The 22000-nt window shown below is 37.3% G+C and overlaps 1 protein-coding gene across 4 annotated transcripts in view; it reads left to right on the forward strand.

Moving 5' to 3' along the window:
* Window positions 1-22000, forward strand: part of SCFD2 (sec1 family domain containing 2) — a 394904-nt gene that overhangs the window by 39663 nt on the left and 333241 nt on the right. For all 4 annotated transcript variants that reach the window (XM_082390564.1, XM_082390565.1, XM_082390563.1 and 1 more), the window contains exon 3: window positions 8060-8187. In XM_082390564.1, coding sequence (XP_082246690.1) covers window positions 8060-8187 — 128 coding nt within the window. The remainder of the gene's footprint in view (window positions 1-8059; window positions 8188-22000) is intronic.

Consider the following 22000-nt stretch of genomic DNA (forward strand, 5'->3'; position numbering starts at 1 on the left):
TTTTAAAAAATTAATACTGTCTTTATTATATTTTATTTGATGATGAATATTTCCTGTTAGTTTCTAGCAGACTGCATCTGACATTTCATGCATACCAAACCAAGACAGCTTCTAAGATTTCATTCATAGTTGAGTAATTCTGGTGAATGAAAAGTCAGGAATTAACTGAAAGGACCATATCTTCCTGTACAGAAGTCTCCTGAGATTTAACAAAGCTAATTCTAGCAGGTTATTATTATGTGTATATTGCTGGCCTGTAGTCTTCTTCAGACATGACAATTTGTCATAATAGTTTGACTTTTAAGGATATAAGATAATCAGTTTATTAAAAAAGGACATAAATTCAGTATGTATTTGACATCTTATGTAGTTACTGACAATATAGAAACTAACCACATTTCATAGTAATAAAATGGATTTTTTTCATAGGATGAATATTCTACTTTTATATTATATCTTTCAAGGGATCTATTGAAACAAAGTTGTATTCCAGTAGCTACAGTGAAATAAAGTTTATCTCGTTGGAAAACTTAACTTTAAAAACAGAGAAAAGGGTAGAAAATTGTTTAAAATATTCCGTAAGCTGTTGGGATTATTCTTTTGTTAACTCTCTTTCTTACTACCACTGGACTTGTGAAAAAGAAAAAGGGTTGTAATAAAAGAAGTAACAGCATAGGATATTCCCCTATCTTTCACTGAGTGTTACAAAATTAATCATATTCATACACGTGAACTTGGAGTACCATGCATAAGGGAAACCATATGAATATAGCTTGTTAAGGACCCAAGGAATCTCAGGAGTTAGCATTCTAGTTTGAGCCTTTGTTTACAGAATAGTGTAGAATCATGGTTAATAGTTGGATTTTGGAGTTCACAGGAACCTGGGTTCAAATCCTTATCTACTGGCTATGTGATTTGGGTAAATTATTTTATCTCTTTAAGACTTAGCTTTCTCACCTTTGAATGGGGCAATGATTCTTATCCTGGAGGGTTATTGATCAATGAGATAATATAGTCATATTGCCTATGACATAGTGAGTTCTCAATAAATAAAAATAATATCATTAATAATATTTATAAGGAGATGTAAAGCCCCAGAAAGTAAACTGAATTACCCAAGGTCACAGAAACAGCCCCTGGCACTTTGAGTGTTAGTTCCTATCTCTAAATCTTCCTTCCTTTATTGTTAACAATAGGCCATGTTAGGCAAGTGGCTTCATTTTGTCTCAGTTTTATCAGTGGTAGAGTAGCTAGCGGCTATTTCTCCTTCTTTCTTTCCCAAGGAGATAATGAACATTAAATAAGAGCTAATAATACCTCAGGACAATTTAGACTTTAGTTTTTTGTCAGTTCAGTTATATAAATGATATATATGGAGAATGATTTAAAATTCAGCGAAGTCTTCTTAGAAACATTTAAAGAAGAAAGTTGACTAAAAGTGGGACATGATTGGCCTTGTGTCACAAGTGACTGTCAATGGCTAATGGTGACCCACAAGGAGAGTAGTATGATATTGTTTAAAACAAAAAATGTGCAAAATCTCGAGAGCAAGCTTGACCTGCTTATGAGTTAATGTGAATCTACTTTACTCTTCACTCTGTCCCATTCTATCAGTCGTGGGCCCACATGTGACTTTAAAGGGAGAATAGAGGATGTATTAAAAATTGGGAAAGAAAGCCAACATGAAAAGCTTACAATAGCTGATATTATAAATAATGGATTCTCCCTGATGACTTGCATAATACAAACATGGCATGGTATAGTAGAAAGATCACTGTCTCAGAGCCAGTTATTTGGGAATGAGTCCTGGTTTTGCCATTTATAGGTTGAGTGTAGTTACATAAGTCAGTTGGCTTCTCTGAGGCTCCTTATTTTATTTATTTATTTATTTATATATTTATTTGGCTGCATTGGGTCTTCGTTGCTGTGTGCAGGCTTTCTCTATTTGTGGCGAGCGGGAGCTACTCTTCGTTGCGGTATGCAGGCTTCTCATTGCAATGGCTTCTTTTGTTGCAGAGCGGGCTTCAGTAATTGTGGCACGTGGGCTTAGTAGTTGTGGCTCGCGGGCTCTAGAGCGCAGGCTCAGTAGTTGTGGCTCACGGGCTTAGTTGCTCTGCTGCATGTGAGATCTTCCCGGACCAGGGCTCGAACCCGAGTCCCCTGCATTGGCAGGCGGATTCTTAACCACTTCGCCACCAGGGAAGTCCCTCTGAGGCTCTTTAAATTGGGGCAGTGATATTGGCTTAGCTCATGAGGTGAGGATCACCTGAGACCTAAGAACTTGTTTTGTTAATTCTGAAATGCTTCTAAAATGGAATGTAGTGATGGTATTTAACAGAATTTTTTAATATTATATTTTATTTACCTTTGAAAACTCTTCCTTAAGTAAGCCATGAAAAAAAGAAATTGTTTTTGGGTGGGCCGAATTATTAAAAAGATGTTGTCCAGCTGTTCCTGAATTTAAGAGAAAAGACTAAAAGACTAAGCAAGATGAAGTAGGTTTACAGTAGAGCACAGAGTTTAGATTAGGTATAAATAGTATCTAATAGCAATTTGATTTGTTTGAAGCTGTAGTGTTTTTCTCAGGCATATTATAAAATTTTTTTTAGATGCCTTCAAAAACTAGAAATAGATTTACATCTGTTTGTGTTGGGTTAGGTAGCATCCTGCTGAAGATGTAAAGATGATTAACGTTACTTCTGTTGTTCAATTCTACCCCAAAAGTTGTACATCCACTTTATAAGTCAGTCTGGAAATATTTATAGAACCTGAACTCCTCATAAAAGTAACAATTGTAGTTTTAAAATGTCTTGTAGTGTGCAGTCTACGGAATTTCGATATTAAATTGATGAGGTAAGAAGCTGGCACCAAAGTCATTGCTTAAAAATCTTTGTACAAAAAACTCTAACTCCCTGTAGCTTTGATTCTCTAAGTAATCTGTAGTAAAGTTTCTTATTTTATTCCTGAAAATCAGAATTCTTCACATCAAACTGTCTTATGTAGGGCAATTGCTTGAGTCGGACTTACTATGTTTCATTATGAATTCTGCATTATATATTGTTGACCTTTTCATATTAGAAAATGAACCTACTGACAGTGGTTATCCATATGTGTATGTAAGTATGTGGAAGAGACTAATGTACTTCTAAAACAGGCTTCCTTCTATATATCTTATGAAAAGATCCTGACCACTGATTTTTTTAAAAATTTAATTGAAGTATAGTTGATTTACAATGTTGTTAATTTCTGCTGTATAGCAAAGGGACTCAGTTATATATCTATATATACATTCTTTTTCATTATGGTTTATTATAGGATATTGAGTATAGTTCCCTGTGCTACACAGTAGGACTGTGCTATACAGTGTTGTTTATCCATTATATATAACAGTTTGCATCTGCTAATCCCAAACTCCCAGTCCATCCCTTCCCCATCCCCCTCCCCCTTGGGAACCACAAGTCTGTTCTCTGTGTCTGTTTGTTATTTTTTCCTAGAAATCTTAGTGATTTATTTTATTTAAAATTTTTTTTATTGGGGTATAGTTGCTTTACAATGTTGTGTTACTTTCTGCTGTCTGTTGACCATGGATCTTTTTATTACTACTACTGCTGCTGCTGCTGCTGTGTTTATTGGGCACTTATTATGTGCCAGGCATTGTCCTAGGTCTTTAGTTATACTAGCATATTCATTTCTCATAACAACCCACTGAATAAGTACTATTACCGTCCCCTGACAACAGAGGAAGAAACATGTATAGACAGGTTAATTAACTCTGCCAGGGTCAGAGAGCCAGCAAGTGGGAGAGCCAGAACCCTTTGTGGTTGGGTTCCAGAACCCATGCTTCTACCAGTCTACAGTGCTGCTACCACTAGTGCACTACACTGACCCTTTTGTGATAGCCCTCTGTGTATTGCTTATTCTCTCATTAGGAAACTAGTTTGGAGAGGATAGAGAATTATATAAAATACACTGTCGTAATTATAGTGTGAATTTCAATGAACTTTCCCTGACTTATAAAATTGGACCTCATGTGTCCAAGTTTCACATGATTTCATGTGAAACTTCAGTAGTGTGAAATGTTTATTGGATCAGCTTTTATGAGGATATTAGAGAAAGGCAGTGATTAACTCCTGCACTCAACTCAGATGCAGATATAGGAGTACATGTGTAAGCCACCAAGCAGCAGTAAGAATGACTTAGTGAAGAAGTGGGCACAGGACACAGCAGAGCTGCCGGTAAGTATGACTTTGATCTTCTTCAGTGCTGATTATTCAGAGAACCAGAGTTAGTCCATGAATGTTAGCTTGGTAAACTTTAAATGACCATGTGTAATGCGGGGGTATATGTTCAGAAAACTGTTTTGGAGAGAAAGTAGACATTAGCAACTGTCGTATCTAGACAGTCAGAATTGTTTATATCGACTAAGCAATTTTCATGACCGGGCTCCAGATTGGTGTCAGAGACCATGTAAACTATATGTTTCTTCTTAATGTTTTAATAGAAAAGAACCTGAGAGTACAAGCCCCAGGTGACTTCAGTATACATGAACAAATCGAGATTGTATGAAAAACATACTCAATATAATTAAGTGGATTCATTTAATATATTACAAACCCTTGAGCATATTGAATTTTAAGACAGTATCTTTCACAGCAATAGTAATAATAGTAACAACCACCAGCACCACACAACTCCTTACATTTTACTGTGAATCAGGAGAGTGCTTTATGTGCATTATCTTATTTAACCTTCAACCACCCTGTGAGGTAGTCACTGTGTTACTTCCATCTCACAGATGAGAAAACAGAGGAAAAGAGAGGATTAGTTACATGCATGGGGTTATGCAACTAGCAAGCATTGTTTGTTCATTCAATATTTGTTGAGTGTACCTATGACGGGCCTGGCACTATTCTAGGTAGTGGGGAATTAGCAATGAGTATAAAAAAATCTCTGCTTTCATAGAAGGACTTTACCTTCCATAAGGGAGCTAGACAAGAGACAGAGAAACATGGAAACAGAATGAATCAGATGGTAATACGAATTATGCAGGACAGTAAAACCGTGTGAGGGGGAAAGGTGTGCTGGAATAAGTTGCTGGGGTGGGCTGTCGTCACTCTTACACGGGTGGTGAGGGTGACATCTCAGCAGACACCTGAAGAGAGAGAGGGATGTTGGCAGGAAGAGCATTCCTGGCAAAGGAGGGAAAGAGGTCCCTGTGCTTGGAGTGCCTGCGGAGGCTCAAAGGGGCCATGGAGCTGCTGTGGGTGAAGGGAGAACGGTGGGATTTGAACTCAGATTTATCTGACCCCAGAGCCCATATTTTAACCATTACAGTAGTCTGATGGGGCAACCACAGCATTAGCTGACCTACTGTGATCTTGGAGACACTGTATTATTCTCATGGAAAAGAGGGCGGCAGTAAAGTTCTACTCTAGAGGTTCTGTATGTAGAGTTGAGAGCATAGAAGAAATCCCTGTGGCTTGGGGTGCTTTGGAGAATAAAAGTAGGGAATGATTGTAGACCATAAATTTGGGAAACTGGGAGGAGTGTACCTCCCCTGCTCAAAATTCCTCAGTGGTTCTCCATTGCCTTCAGAGCTTTAGAGAAATTAAGTAACTCTCCCAAAGCCCCATAGCAAATAGACCTAGCTTTAAAAAGAATTTTTTTTTTCTTATCGTAGTATAGTTGATTTACAATATTGTGTTAGTTTCAGATGTACAGCAAAGTAATTCAGTTATATATATATATATTTTTTTTCAGATTATTTTCCATTATAAATTATTACAATTTGTTGAATGTTGTTCCCTGTGCTATACGTAAATCCTTGTTGCTTATCTATTTTATATATAGTGGTGTGTATCTGTTAATCCCATAGTCCTATTTTATCTCTCCCCCTCTTCCCTTTCCCCTTTGGTAACCGTAAGTTTGTTTTCTATGTTGGTGAGTCTGTTTCTGTTTTGTAAATAGACTCATTTGTATTATTTTTTAGATTCCACTTATAAGTATAGACCTAGTTTTGAGTGATGATGAAGACTTTGCTCGTGACTGCTGAACTATGCTACCCTTCTCAGAAAGTGAAATCAATCTCATGTTCCTTGCCTACTCATCACTTACAGACTGAAGTCAACAAGCCTTGGCAAGAAAGGCAGGGCCCTCCTAGAGCAGCTCCCACCGTCTCCTTTACACTTACTTCTACTGCCCCTCCCCTTCCACCTTAGCGTGGAGCAACTTTGCTTACATGTCTGCCTCTTCTTTCAGACAATAAATCATTGGAAGCTTTTGCCCTGTTTTGTTCTATATTCCAACCACGGAGAATAGGGCTTGGCATGCAGTTACCTGCTCATTTAAATTAAACTTAGAGGGGCTTCCCTGGTGGTGCAGTGGTTGAGAATTTGCCTGCCAATGCAGGGGACATGGGTTCGAGCCCTGGTCTGGGAAGATCCCACATGCTGCGGAGCAACTAGGCCCGTGAGCCACAACTACTGAGCCTGTGCGTCTGGAGCCTGTGCTCCGCAACAAGAGAGGCCTTTTATTATTTATAAAAATAAATAAATAATAAATAAATTAAAAAAAATTAAACTTAGAATATTAATTTTAATATTAATGATGACAGTTTTGGTCAGATCAAAACAAGTGGAATATGTTGAGCAGTGATGTTAGTTCACGCAGAAAAAATAGATGATAATAACCTTTCATTAAATAGTAGTTGTTTTTATTATGTGTCAGACATTAAACTCAGTGTGAAATACATTATTCCATCATTCCAAATCAAATTCAAACGTGAAAGATAAACCTTATTAGGTATAATTTTAGAACTAAATATCTTATTAGATACAACTTTTAAGATAAAACTTTAAAAAATGGATTAATTTTCAAACTATTGCTAACTGGATAGTAGGAGGTGTTTCTGGAGCTTTAAGTGGAGGAAAATGTCCTTAGAAAGGGAAAGAAGTCATCTTTGTTTCTTTTTTTTTTTTTTTTAAACTTTGGGTTTATTTATTTATTTATTTATGGCTGTGTTGGGTCTTCGTTTCTGTGCGAGGGCTTTCTCTAGTTGCGGCAAGCGGGGGCCACTCTTCATCGCGGTGCGCGGGCCTCTCACTATCATGGCCTCTCTTGTCGCGGAGCACAGGCTCCTGATGCACAGGCTCAGTAGTTGTGGCTCACGGGCCTAGTTGCTCCGCGGCATGTGGGATCCTCCCTGGCCAGGGCTCGAACCCGTGTCCCCTGCGTTGGCAGGCGGATTCGGAACCACTGCGCCACCAGAAGCCCCCTGTACTCAGTTTTTAAAACATTACTACAAATGTGTATACTTGGCTACGTGCAGAGGTCTTCCGGAAAGAACACTGTACTCATTTATAATGGGGATGTGGCACGTTGGGTGAGACAGAGGGCTGTTGGAGAAGTGAGCCCAGATGAGACCCTGCATAATGCCCTGCTTTGGGCTCTTATGAACGGTTAATTGTAAGGGCTTTGTCAGTGCCGTCCTTCCAACCCAAGGCCCAAAGTGGGCTACTTAAGGCCATCGTTTCATAGCCTAATTCCTGATTGTCATTCACTAGGAAATCTACTTGTTAGGAATTCTATTGAGTAATTTTTGAATAGGAATTCTCATTGCTGATTGCCTTCTGTTTCTCAGACAAGTATATTACCTGAAATTTATATGCTTGTAATCACTGATACATCATTTTTGGACATGTGTTTAATTTTGGTTTACATAACATTTATATGTTACTCTAGCAATGTTCAGTTATACTCTGAAATACTTTTAAGTGCAAATTCTCAAAAAAAAATGTCGTACAGTTTTCCCATACTTCTCATAGCACAGTATGCCCCCCCCTTTTGGGTGGCTTGATTTTATTGTTTCCTTAATTTCTCAATATTTTGTGCTGATTAGAATGGGTTAGATGTTCTTTATTTCATCCTAATACTTAGAACTGTCAGTGGGAAGGACTACAGTAGTACTCAAAAAAGATGCTTAAGAAATTATTTTGCTGGCCGCCCTTTCCATTATCCAGTAGAAATTTACCCTAAAGCTCTTTCTGTGGTTTTATTGCAGTGACCCAGCAGCCAGAGCCCTGTGGGAAGCATTATTGAACACCAAGCACAAAGAGGCAGTGATGGAAGTCCGGAGACATCTAGTGGAAGCAGCAAGCAGAGAAAACCTGCCAATCAAGATGAGTATGGGTAAGTTATCCACTTACCCACAGGCGGTGACCACCGGCTCTGAGGAAGTTCATTTAAGTCTGCTCTGATCTGTGGGCCAACCTAGCCAGCATGGCATCTAGGTAAAAGTATTGAAGACATTTGTAAACTGATGAAAGAGTAGGGAAGGAATTTGTACACATGCCCTCGGGGCTCAACCGTGAGCTCTTTTCTTAGACTCAGCTTTGGGAAGTCCAGCAGAGTCCTTGCTTACAAGGCATCATGCTGTTAGTTATTTGATCTAGAACTCTCAAAATTGGTCTGAACTTCCTCCCCTTCATTCTGTCCCACTCCTACTCCCCTACCCCCACCTCCGCACTTACTGTGGAGAAGTGGTCTCTTATTAGTTTAGACTTGACGAATGAATGACTGCTGACAAATCAGTTGAGGAGATGGACACGTTCTGTCCTGGCCTCTCACCCTTAGAGTGGTCTGCCGATTGTCTGGTCACATCAGTGTTACCCCTTCTTCACCACAGTATGAAATGCCCAATTTTTCTCATTTCTCATTTTTTTTTCACATGGAGCTTTGTCCTTAGTATTAGAAAAATGGGGCTGTAATGGAATTTACATTTTAAATGGCTTTTTTCTTTGGATTAAAAAGTCAGAGAACTAATGTTTTTATTTGAGAAAAGGAATCTGGGGTTTTACCCTTTTAAAATTAACTAATTTTATTAGTATGGAAATATTTAAATATGGATATTGAATCTGGTTTTAATAGGTAGAATTTATTTCTGGAAACTTGTAAAAGTTTATTTCTCTATTTAAAAAATAAGGTTTCTCTTATAATCTGCTCTTAGGTATCCAATAAATATTAGTACATTTTACTAGATGGGTAAATTTTTCTTGCTGAGATTTCTCACCCAAGTTCTTGATTACTAATGAGTACAAAAAAAAACAAACTGTCAAGTTGAAATAGAAGAACAAAATTTTGGAAGTAAAAGAATGTGGATGAACCTAGAAGTAAAAAAATTAGAGGGTCATAATATGAACAAAAATCATAACTTTCAGTGTCTTAGGTGATTATATATGAGGGCTTTAAGGAACATGAAGGATGATAAGAAAAGTGAAAATAACTAACATTTATTGAGCACGTATGATGTGCCAGGTTTTCTTCTAACTCTTTACAATGTGTTATTTAATCTTCACTGTAATTCTGAGACGGGTACTATGAGTACCCCATTTTTCAGATAAAGAAGCTGGAATAGAGAAATATTAAGTTGCCCAAGCCCATACATCTGATAAGGAGTAGGACTGGATCCAAATCTAGACATTCTAATGTGAGAGAATATGCTTTTTATTTATAAAATTATCCTAACTTCATACAACCAATGCCAGAGTCCTACATGTTGTTTTGAAGTAGAAATAAAGTTGTTTCTTTGAGATCATCCTGGCATTTGACTATAATTCTTGTATCTTTCTCTCCTTCCTCCCTTGCTCCCCTCTTTCTTTCTTTCTTCCTTTCTTCCTTTCCTTTCCTTTTTTCTTTCCTTTTCTCTTCTTTTCACAGTTATAGGTACACATTAATAACATATGTTTACCTAAAATATTTCCTTATCTGTGAGTATGTTGAAATAAGAACTAATTCACATCACGAATAGAGAAAAGTAGGAATGCGCAAAGGGTCTGGGTGATAAGGTTAATTTATATTGCATTTCAGTGATAAAACCTTATGATGCTATCACAGAGCATAAATCAGTTTTTATTGCTCAATCAATGCAGGACTCTTGAAAGATCAAAACACTTTGCATTTCTAAAGCTCTGTATCTTTTAAAAATAATCAGAGCCAGGAAAAAAAAAAAAAAAAGCGGGTAGCCCCATAAGGAATTCAATTTAAATATTTGAGTTTTCTGTCAACCAAAAAAATTTTAGATAAGATGGTTTGATTTATCCCCAAGCTCCAGACATGGGGGAGGGTGAGGAGAGGAAAAAAAAAAAAGAAGGAAAGAATCAGACAATTGTTAGCCAACTTTGTTGTAAGAAGGACCAAAAAGATTGGCCCAAATCTTATTCTATCTGTGTGCCAACTATAATTTAGTAAAAGATAACACACTGTGGCTATGCATTTCTGCTTCATATCACTGGTCAGAATTTCTGGTGTGTCTCATTTCCATATATCAACAGATACATAACTATGAACAGTAAGGAAAAGGGCTGGAATTTAAACATAATAAAACATTGATATTTGAAATCTGCTTATCATTAAAAAAAGAAAAATCATGCTCTGATATCCTAGATGGCTGGAATGCTTTTTCTAGCAGCATTTAAAGCTATGAAATGTCCTTTAAACTATGCACTGCTCTCTGAACCCCTGCTGTAAATTCTACTGAATTACACATTTTTCTGACTGTGATAGAGGCTTCTGGTATTTTTGAGACATTAAACAGATATTTTAATTCTAGATTGAAGACTTTTCTTATATTTAAATTCACTGGGAGGGATCCCATTATTGAAGCCTCAGCTCTTAAATATAAAATTTCTCAGCAAAAGGTAAGTTAATATTAAAACATCATGAGCACCAAGAGAAATAAACATCATTCTCTTAGGGGAAAAAAGTTGAATTGCCAAAAGAAAGAAAACAATTCATTTTATCATTTCACATATAAACATATGCCTTCTTTCCAAGAGATTGTTATGAAATTGTCAGTTAACTAAACATATATGTTCCAGAAAAGTGATTTTTTAAAACATTGTAAACTGAATTGTATTTTTCCCACTGGCTTTTCATCATGGAAAATGTATTCTGAAAGTAAAAAACAAATGGACTCTAAGAAACCCATTTGTTTGGACCCAAATGTTCACTCACAGAGGAAGATGCCCATCTCATTCTCTCCATTTACAGAGAATCTGTTCCTCTGGCCTGACACTGTGGTTGGGGGATCTTCACCAGTTTTCCCATAGCTTTCTGCAGAGCGGCTATATTTAATGGCTGGCAGAAAGAGCCTATTAGGGCTAAAGTGAAACAGATCTCTTTATGACACTGTTCTTTGTTCTGCAGCCAGATTTCTTGAAAAAGTATTCTATGCTCAGCGCCTGTTTCTTTATTATTTTCTTGCTTATTAATCTAGTGTAGTCTGGCTTCTGGTACTTTTTTGCTGAGAAGTCCTCTGGGCTACTAAGTATAAGGGCATTTTTCTCAGCCCTCATTCTTCTTCATTTCTTTGCGATATTCACTACCAGATTGTTGCCACTTTCTTGTACATCTCTCTCTGTTTTCTGGGACTTCCAGCTCTCCTGATTGTGATGGAGTGCAAAGTCAGTTACACATGGAGGTGAATCACAGTTCTGCTGCTTATTAGCCAAATTTCAATTTATTTATCCATAAAAATGGGGAAACTATTTCCTGGAATTTTGAAGGAGAAAGAAAGCTCTGAGCAGAGTGAAGATTATGATTATCAAGCAAACTGGAATTGATATGCTGCAGTTATATTCTATCTGTGGGGAAATCTATGTGGGAAACTATATTATAAGAGGGTTGTTTGATGAGAGTAAAATCAAAACAAACAAATCAAATTAGATGATTTCCCCCTTTCTTTCTTGGAAATGTACCAATTCATTCTTTCCACTTAAGTTGTCTTTTTCTAGTCTTTATGCTGAATATTTCCCTTTTGATAACACATTCTTTCTTTAAGCAGAATTCTAAATAGTTTTTCCATTTTCAGCTTAGTTATTACCTCTTCCCTGACTCTGTTCACCCCCCAAATCACCTTCTGTATTTGGGATTCCCAAGCCTCTGTGGTCACACTTTTACAGGAAAATCTCTTGAGCTACGTTTCCAGATGATAATCTGATCCATTGTGTTGTGAAGCTTCTGAATTTACTCTCCTTGTTTTGTGGCACTGGAGTGATAGCTCCATATAATCACCATCAGTTTCTCCCTTCCAAATTAAATGTGATGAGTTTTTTCAACCATTTGTGAAAAGACTAGCCTTTAACCAACACATTTTCTAGTTCTGAGCCACTGACAAAGTTCTAGTTTGTTAATGTCCGTCCTGAAATGTGATGTCCAGAGCTGAGTAAAGATGTGTTGTTCTTTGCCTCTTTTTGGACACCATATTTCTCTTAATGAAGTCCCAGATGAAATTAGTGCTTTTGCTTCCCACCAATGCCACACCCACTATCATTTCCTACTTTTAGAGTTTAGCAGTACTGGCTTTGAAAAATAGCAATAAATCAAAACACTAAAATTTTATTCGACGTATACTTTTTTCAACATTATTGAGAGTACTCTGCTTCCTACTATTGGTATTGAGTTCATCCAGTTCTGTGTTTTGATCACATTTATATCTTTTGCCTTCATTATGGAGAATTTTGTTTGGGATTAAGGGGAACATGCATGCATACACATCCGTGTGTGCGTGCGTGTGTGAACTGGGTGTGGAGATTGTGAAACGTTGCAAAATGGATAGGTTAAAACCTAATAAGACTAACGTAGGATTTGATATATGGTAATTGATAAGAGATAAGAAAATCTGGATGCCTCATAGGGAAGGTACACTGTTGAACTCTCACATATCCTTGTCTTCATGTATTAGCTCTTGCCACAGTTTGGGGAATGAGGAAGGGAATTGACATTTATTGGATAGCTACTTTGTTTCAGGCATTATAACAAGTTTACATAGTTTGTTTCATTTAATCCTCCCAGTAGTCTTGTCAATTTGGTACTCTTCCCCCCTCCCACCCGCCCCAGATCTCAACCCACCCTTCTGCTCTGTGGTGCTGGGGCTGGCACTGTGCAGACCACATTCTGCTCTTCAGCTGGCTTCCTGGTGGGCTACACTGATAAGGGGTGCCAGAGGGAAACTGCAAGGCTGGAAGGGGAAGAAGCAACTTGCCTCTTTCCGCCTGCTGCCTGTGCATTTTGCTTCTGCTTGTCAGTGTCATGCCAGCAGCACTTCTTCACCCCAGCAGTGGCAGGTCCTTCCTGTGGGAGCAACTGAATCCAGTTTGCAGTTCTTCCAATACTTGCAGAACCAGCTTCATGGCACCCCCCCCTTAGAGGTACCAGCCTAGCCAAGTAGCACTCCGTTTTCAAGAGGTATAATTCCAGCCTCTGTGTTTCTTCCATCCTACTGGTGGTAGCTGCTTCCAACAGTTGCTGCCTGCATGATACCTTGGAGTTCTCTTTTTACCTTTCATTTACCCAGTTAACAATTCTCTATGTTAAATTTTCTCTGCTCAAATAACTGGTGTATTTTCTACCTTCTACCTGGGCCCTGACTGATAGTCTTATAGCAAGTAAGCCAGGATACAACCCGGGTCTGTCTGACTTCTGTATCAGGAATCAAACTACTGGGGGTGGGAGGAGTGGCTACAGAGCCACAAACACAGATATGGTTGTGCCATTCCTCTGTCTAAAACCCCTTGATGGTTCCCCATTGCCTGAAGATAGTGTCCCAACTCCTTAGCATGCTATTTTAGAAATCTTTCTGACTTCTAGCCTCATGCTTCACCCATCCACTCAAATTGCTTTTCTTCCCTACTCCCCATTCCTCAGCAGGAACTTCTGTAGATCCAGGTCTTTGTTGTTTTCGCCTGAAATATTCTCGTTTGATTGTCCCTCCAGATCCCCTCCACCCTTCTCTGCCTGTGCTTCTGGAGGCTAACCGTTATGGACTGCCTCAGCACGCTTTTCTGCACTTGGCCTCTCAGTTCGGTTTGGCCAATGGGAGGCATGGGCAGGAGATTTAGAGGGTGGGGGGGAGGGTATGGTTAGGGTACTGTTTGCCTGGCTTCATCCCTGCCAGGATGCAATTGGTTGCTTCCTTCTACCCTTCCCTTGTTGGTTTTCCTTAACACTCCTGATTTCCCTTAGCCTAACTTCTTAGACATTCCTGTTGTTATGTTTGCCTTATTTTTCCTGTTAGAGTGCCACCTTTTTCTTGCTGGGACCTTGACTAATATAACCACTCACTTTACACTATGTGCTTGTGCACACACACACAAACACTTTCCTGTCAAACCCACCTTATTTTTCATGATCTAATACAAATGTCACTTTCTCTGTGGAACCATATCTAATTCCCCTTTAACCTTCTTCCTACACCCTCCTCAGCAAGCTGCATTGATTGCTCTCGCTTCTGAGGACCCACAGCTCTTTCTCTTATTCCTCTTAGTGCTCTGTCTTAGCAGTTACCACAGTGCAAAGTAGTTAAATGTGTGTGGATCCAAAACTTTGCTAGACAGTGTCCATTTCATATTCTCCATTGGCTGTTTGGCTTGGTATGTAGTGTGTGGCTTAGTACTTGCTGCTTGAATGAACGGATTGCCTGATGCATGTGAAGGAGTAGTAGAGGGACAATGTGTATTTCTACTTTCAGTTATATGCATTAATATTTCTATTTACAACTTTCCTTTATGATATTTCTTGTTCCTCCTGATGTGTTGTAGCATCTGATCATGTCTTCTTTCTTGATGCTTTTCCCTTGGTCTTCATGTCACTCTGCTCTTCTGGTTATCTTCCTCTTTCTGATAATTGTTTTATGCTTTTTTCCCTTAATTCTAGTTTCCTGGAAGACTGTAGATATTTTTGTATCCCCTGTTGTGCCTTGCACATAGATACTTGGTTAATAATTGCTACTGATCTTAAAGCCTTACCCTACTTCTCTCCTCCCTCCAAAAAAAGAATGCTCATTTCATTCTCCAGGCTTTTAAAATTCTCCCCCAACATTTTCTCCATCATATCTCGCATCCCCAGTCATTCTTTCTAAAAGATGACATCTTCTATCCCTATCGGTACTGTTTTTGTTCATACTTCTATTATAGCAGTCACCACCAGACCCTGAGTAGTTGGGGCTGAGAATTCTTATCTGTGCTTCTTAGTATTGTCCACACCTAACACAAGACCTTGAAGTTACTATATACTCAGTAAGTGTTTATGGAATGAATAAATAAATTCTTGAATTAATACTGTCAGTTGGTATTTGTTATGTATTTATTTAATGGATTGCTTTTTCTATCTCCCTCCTATGGAATCCAAGAGTGACACTGATTTCGACCGTCAGTTCTCAAACTTTTTGGTCTCAGAACCCCTTTACATTGTTAAAAGCTATTGAGGGGAATTCCCTGGTGGTCCAGTGGTTAGGAGTCAGCACTTTCACTGCTGGGGGCCCAGGTTCAATCCCTGGTCAGGGAACTAAGATCCTGCAAGGCATGTGGTGCGACCAAAAAAAAAAAAAAAAACTATTGGGGTTCACAACAACCTATGAACAACAAAAAAAGAAACTATGTGGACACCAAGAGCTTTTGTTTATGTGGAGTATATCTATTGATACACGTGAGATAGATAGAAAGAAAATATCACGTCAGGAATTCAAGCAGGGAAATTTTTAAAAATATTAATTAATATAAAAATATAATAAACCTATTATATGTTAATGTAACATATTTTTGTGAAAAATGACTATATTTTCTCAAATAAAATAATGTAGGGAAAGAGTGGTACCACTTTACATTTTTGCACATCTCTAACGTCTGGTTTAATAGAAGACAGCTGTACTCTCATATCTGCTTCTTCATTCAATCTGTTGTGATATATTATTTTGGATAAAGTATATAAAGAAAAGCTGGCCTTACAAAGATACGTAGTTGAAAAAGGGAGGAGTATTTTAATAACTTTCCAGAAAATTGCAGATATTCTTTGATACTGCACCAGGTTTACAAGAGGTAATTTCTTACAGGTTAATTGCAGTGTGGAATATGAAACCATATTGCTGAATTTTCCATACTCTGGTACATTAAAACCCATTGGTGTCTCTTGCGCTTTGAGTGGCTCTTTTATGCACATATTATTTTATAGCATTGTACATTAGTCACTTGGACAATATTGGTTCTTTAAATTATGCAGATTTTCGAAATGTTGACATATGTTATACAATATAACAAAGCCACATTTGTCAATATCACCACTGATATCATTAGAACATCTTTAAGTATTAGGAATGTAAAGATATAGGGGCAGATACAAGTTTTCCAAAATTATAATTTCACATGAAAACTTGAGTTTCGATATTGACAATACAAACTGTTAATTGTTTTCCTTGAAGTGACAGACTCACTTCATTTACTTGTTGGAAAAAGTGTGTGAAGAGCCATACTTTTTCAGTTGTCTTTTCAGTACAAATTTTATGCCATTAAAACAGTGTGAACAGCAGTTCACAACTCAAGTAATCACATCAGTGCTTTTCCTTGATTGAGGTAATGGTTGCACTGATACTTTGGTTTGCCCCAGAAGTGCTTTTTGTGTATTTCCCATTTCTTTACACAGAATATTGATGTTGTCTTAAGGGTTGAGATTTGATAAAATTAGTAACATTTGCTTTTTCACCATGGCCATTCTGAAAGTGAAACTGACTACTCGTATAATTTGGTACCACTTCCTTGATTGGTGCTAAGGCACTGGCACTTTTACCCACCACTGTTTTTGTACCATCAATACAAACACAGGATAGTAACAAAATCAGGTAGCATCTTTGTATTATTATGAAAATAGTTCTGACTTTTCTGACTGCCTGAAAGTGCCTCAAGGACCCAGGGGTCCATGGAACACCTCCGAGAACCATTATTTAAAAGAGTATCATATTTTCCGGGGTCCAAGATTAGCACAGTTTTCTAGAGATCACTGGAATCAGTAGAAGGGGGAAAACTCATTGAAATTTTTTCTATACATTATCCAGATTTAGCCATAATGGACAATTATTTTCATTCATTTAAAAGGTATTTATTATGTGTTCATAGTATATAATTAGGTCCTTGTAGGGGATAGGAAACATGAAAAAATACTGTCTTATTTTCAAATGAACAAGTTAATTAACTTTTCTGAATCTGTTTTCCTGTCTTCAAAGTGGGGATTCTATTGTCTGCTAACCCGACAATTAGATGAGATGATTTATTATGTAACATATAAATGTTTGTGAAATTCAACGTGTTCTGTAAAAGGAGGATATAGCATGATAAAATTATTTACTGTCTCCTGGGCAGATAAAAGACATTATGAAAATAATGACCAATGGTCATACAATTGCATATGAAGAGTGTTCTACCAGATTTAGGGGTGGAATTACATTGCCTGTATGATTGCTTCCCGATCATCTTAGTTGGAAAACATGTGACTAGAGTAATGATTTCCAGAAGTGAAAGTGGAGATTGGGGATTTAGTTACCTAGTGATTATGTTGGAGCCTAAGTAGTGAATTTCTAAAGGAAATATAACATAAGGGTGATCATCCAGGAAAAGAAAGTAGAATGAGTGAGAGGAGGGTTGAAGGCAGAGTCGTAAGGAACACATCCATTTAGGGGCGTGAAGAAGAAGAGAATCTAGAGGAAGAGACAGAAAGAGTTTTTATTGAATTAATAATTCATAGTGCCCGAAAGCCTTAAGGTCACTAAGCAAATATTTCCTTCTTACACTTCATCACCTAAAACAGAACCTGAATTGCCTCTGTTTCTCTGTTTCCTCATCCACAAAATGGGAATCTGAATTTCTAATATCCCATCTTCAAGCATCTCCCCTCTGGCTCTATATTTTTAACTTTAATTGGTGCATCTTTTTCTTCTTTTTTTCTCCTCCTCCTCTTCTTATTAATCTTTATATTTTCTCAACAGAAGGGATCCTCAACATATGAGAATATGGGCTAGGAGTTTAAAAACCCCAAGGGAAGATCCATGGCTGTGGGGTGGGAGTTGCTTTACTTGGAGGCTATTCTTTCCAAGTCAGGGTAGACCCACCAAGGAAAGGCTCCTTACCTGGCAGGCTGGTAATCTGCCCCTTAGATAACAGGGGTAATCTATCTGTTCCTTTCTGTGCTCTCTGCTCAGTTTATAAACACTGATGCAGTGTTTAACTTAGCCTCAGGAAGGCTGCATTTCTAAAGAAAGCCAAACCATAAATGTTTCTGGTGGTTTTATATTTCACTGTTTTTGTATAAATTTCAGGGAGAGCTGTTTATTTTCTATTTGTGACCTGTGGTCTTGCAGCAGTTATACTTCATTCTGTACTATCCTGAAAACGTATCTTGCAATAGATTTCTCAATTTTGGGTCCATTTGATTGAATTGATTCATATAATTAAAATGATCTTTTCACATTACTTTCTTATTCTGTCTTTGTAATACTATAGAGCTCAAAAATTTGTGTAACAAGAAACATATACTGTTTAAAGCATATCCCAGGAAATCCTTCTTCAGTATTTATAGTGTTACAAAAATGGACATCGATTCCCAGCTGGGTTTTATCCAACTTTCGCTATACAGTTGGCTGTATATACTGCCCTTCAAATCCCTACGGGAGAAGATTTATAATGTCTTCCCTCTTCCCCGCTTTAATAACTTGTTTCAATGCCTAATAGTCATCACGATCGTGGAATTTTTTTCTCATGTCTGACTTAAATCTCTCCACCTGCATGTTAACCATATTTCTTTGTCCTTTGACCTCAGTAGAGGTGGGAAACTGACACCGTATTACTCTTATATTTCTTTTTCTGTTGAAAGCCAATGCTTCATCCATTGTACAAATCATCCATTGTACAAATCAGTGATAGTAATAGACTCAGATTTCCCAGAGAAAAATACTGGTCTGTTGATTCCACATGAAACAGACATTATTTTATATCAGAACCGAGAGACTATTTAAAAAGTAAAATAGTCTTTAAAATTCATATCATAACATTAGTAAAATAAAAAGTAATTGTCTATCCCCCCTCCCTATCATCTTACTCTTCAATGTAACCTTTGCTCCGAAATCAGTATCTTGCCTTCCAGGCCTTTTCTATGTAATTAGGTAAGAAAGTAAGTAAATAAGCAAGTAAACAAACAATGAGAAAAATAAAATAAAGGTGCATACTAAGAATATGGCAATGTGGTTTCCATTGTGACTTTTTTTTTTTTCTCTCTCTCTCTCTTATTAGAGTTTTGGCTACCCAGTGTAAAATACCATGAAGGAAACTTAATTATACAGTTGTGCCAGGTTTTAAACATTGTATGTATACTTTTAAAATTATGTTAAGTTTGATCATATTTAAAATGTGTGGTTATATTGATACAACCATGGAAAACTGTTTGGCAGTATCAACTTTAGATACGTGTACACTGATCCAGTGGTCTCACACCTGGGCATGTATCCAATGGAAATGAGTCTAGCAAAAGGTATGTAGTAGAATGTTCATAGCATCATTATTTATAATGGCCCTGAACTATAAAACCTAAATATCCTTCAAAGTAGAATGGATAGAGAAACTATTATAGTCATATAGAACAATAAAACACAGTGAAAAAGAAGACTGAGATTTTGGATGATGTTGAGTTAAAAAAGCTAGATACAAAATAGTATATCTGTATACTTCTGTTTATATGACGTTCAAAAGCAGACAAAAAAGTGAGTTGTGTTGAGAGAGTTAAAAGTAATGGCTTGCTGTTGTGAGCTTATTGACTAGGTAGGTATTGACAGAATCTTCTAGAGTTCTGGACATATTCCATACCTTGATCTGGGTGGTGGTTACGTGGATAGATGTGTGTGTAACAGTGAACAGAACTACATACTTAAGATGTGTAAGCTTTACTTTATGTTATACCCCTCACTTTTCACCTCCATTATACCTGAGGCTTCTGAGTCTGAAATTGGTTGTATCTTCTGGGCAGATGGCCCTTCTTTGCTGCAGTGCCTTGTCACATATTCTAGGCAAAGCCTTTGGTTGGGGGGGAGGGGAGGAAGCTTATTTTTACTGTTTGTTTTGCTGCATGATTTAGTACTCTTCTATTCCTCTGTTACTTCAATTAAAAAAATTTTTTTAGTGCATGACCATAGTATTATTACATATAAAAAAGCCAGAATTCTATTATAGCTATAATTACCTGAATGTTCTCATTTCTGCTATTTCTCAGTTTACTGGTATAACTAAGTACAGTTATATCTCCCAACTGAAAATTTTATTCAGGCTATATTCTAATATGTATAGATTGATAGCTGTATATCTTTTTCATAACTGGGGAAATTTGAGTATAGGCTCTCTTCTTGAGATGATGAAAATGTTCTCAAATTATATAGTGGTGATGATTGCATAACTCTGTGAATATAGTAAAAATCAGTGAATTGTACATTTTAAGGGTGAATTTTATGGTATGTGAGTTAAAGCTCATAAAGCTCTTGTTAAAAAAGAAGCTCTTAGAAATAAGGATATTATTGTAAAAATAAAATTCAGCCAAAGTTTAAAGATAAATCAAGAAAATTTCCTAAAATATAGAAAGAACAGGACATTGAAAATATGATACCAAAGATAAAAGATATAGAGAACCAAGTCAGGAGGCCCAAGAACTGTTAGAAGTTTCAGAAAGAGAGAGAAAGCAGAGGACAGGAAACTAGCAAAGAAAGAATGTAAGAGTTTCCCAGATGTGAAGAAAGACATATCAAGTATATAGAATAGGCTTAACTGAAAAGCAAGTGGAAAGAATAAAAACCCTCTAAACTAGACACAATCACTGTGACTCCTCAGAGTTACAAGAGAATGAAAGGATCCTATGGACCTCAAGATGGAAAAAAGAAGCTTATCTACAAAGAAACAAGAATGAGACTAGCACACATTTCTTATGAGCAACCCTGAGCCAGAAGATAATGAAGCAATGCATTATTTTCAACCTTGAATTGTAGATCCAGATAAACTGTTATTAAACTTCGAGGGCAAGAAAAAGCCTTTTCAGAGGTAAGAGAACTTTGCTTTCCACACATCTTTTCCGAGGAAGTTACTTGAGGGTGTCCAGCAAAACAAGGCAGTATAGCAGGAAAGAAAAATCAGGGATTTAGCGAAGCGGTGTTCCAATAGAGGAGAGCAATAAAAGGCGTTCCAGGCTGCTGACTGTGCAAAAAGGCCTAAAGAACAATCTGCCCATGATGGAACTGGGGAATGAAGGAGTTTGCTAGTAAAGTATTCAGGGAGGGGGAATAAAAAAGAACAAAAAACCCCACAAATCAACTATACCTCAATTTAAAAAAAACAAACAAACAACACAACACGGACTTCAAAGATAAGACAGTGTATTTGAAATTAGGAGACTTTACAACTTTGATTAAAGCAGGGAATGCTCTTTCCCCACCCCCTCAGAAAAAGCCCATATGCATTCTAGGATCCAAGTGTATTATATGCATAAGGAAATGTAATCATAGCTTGTACACTGGGTCTGTCATTAATAGTTATATAGTTTATAATGATACAAACACTATTGACTAATTTTGAAGTTTTCGAATCATGCTATAGAAAAAGCACATTAGACTAAATTATGGTTACAAAACAAAATATAAATGCTATCAATCTTGACCGGATGAAAATAAAAGTACAGATGATTTGGAAGATGAAAGGGGGAAATATGAAGTAGAGGGAAGGGTAAGGGGAACTAATATCCTCTGCTTAGAAGACGAAAAGCCATAGCATGCCATCTGTAGTTGACAGAACAAAGAAGAAAGTTTAAGTATGTAATGTAAGTTACAAAGATAACCAACAGATGGGGAGGAAAAGTGCTTGAAGTCTTGTCTGCTTATGGACTATCTCACGATCTCTTTGTTGTGTGTTCCTTTCCCTTTTTAATTCCTTTTTGTCTTTCTGGTGAAATGAGAAGAGGATGTAAACCGATGTGTTCATGCTACCCTCTGAACCTTTCGTACATTATTTACAAAACTCCGAAACCATCTTTTGTACACAAGATTCTGGCTCTCTCATGACAGCTGTTGAATTAACATTTGAAATTTTCCCTGACAGTCCTGCCCACCAACCAACAGTTTAATTTTAGTAGAGTTGCCGCCTTTGTCTACATA

This window comes from Balaenoptera borealis (genome assembly GCF_965194805.1).
Source record: "Balaenoptera borealis genome assembly, chromosome: 4".
NCBI classification, from domain to species: domain Eukaryota; kingdom Metazoa; phylum Chordata; class Mammalia; order Artiodactyla; family Balaenopteridae; genus Balaenoptera; species Balaenoptera borealis.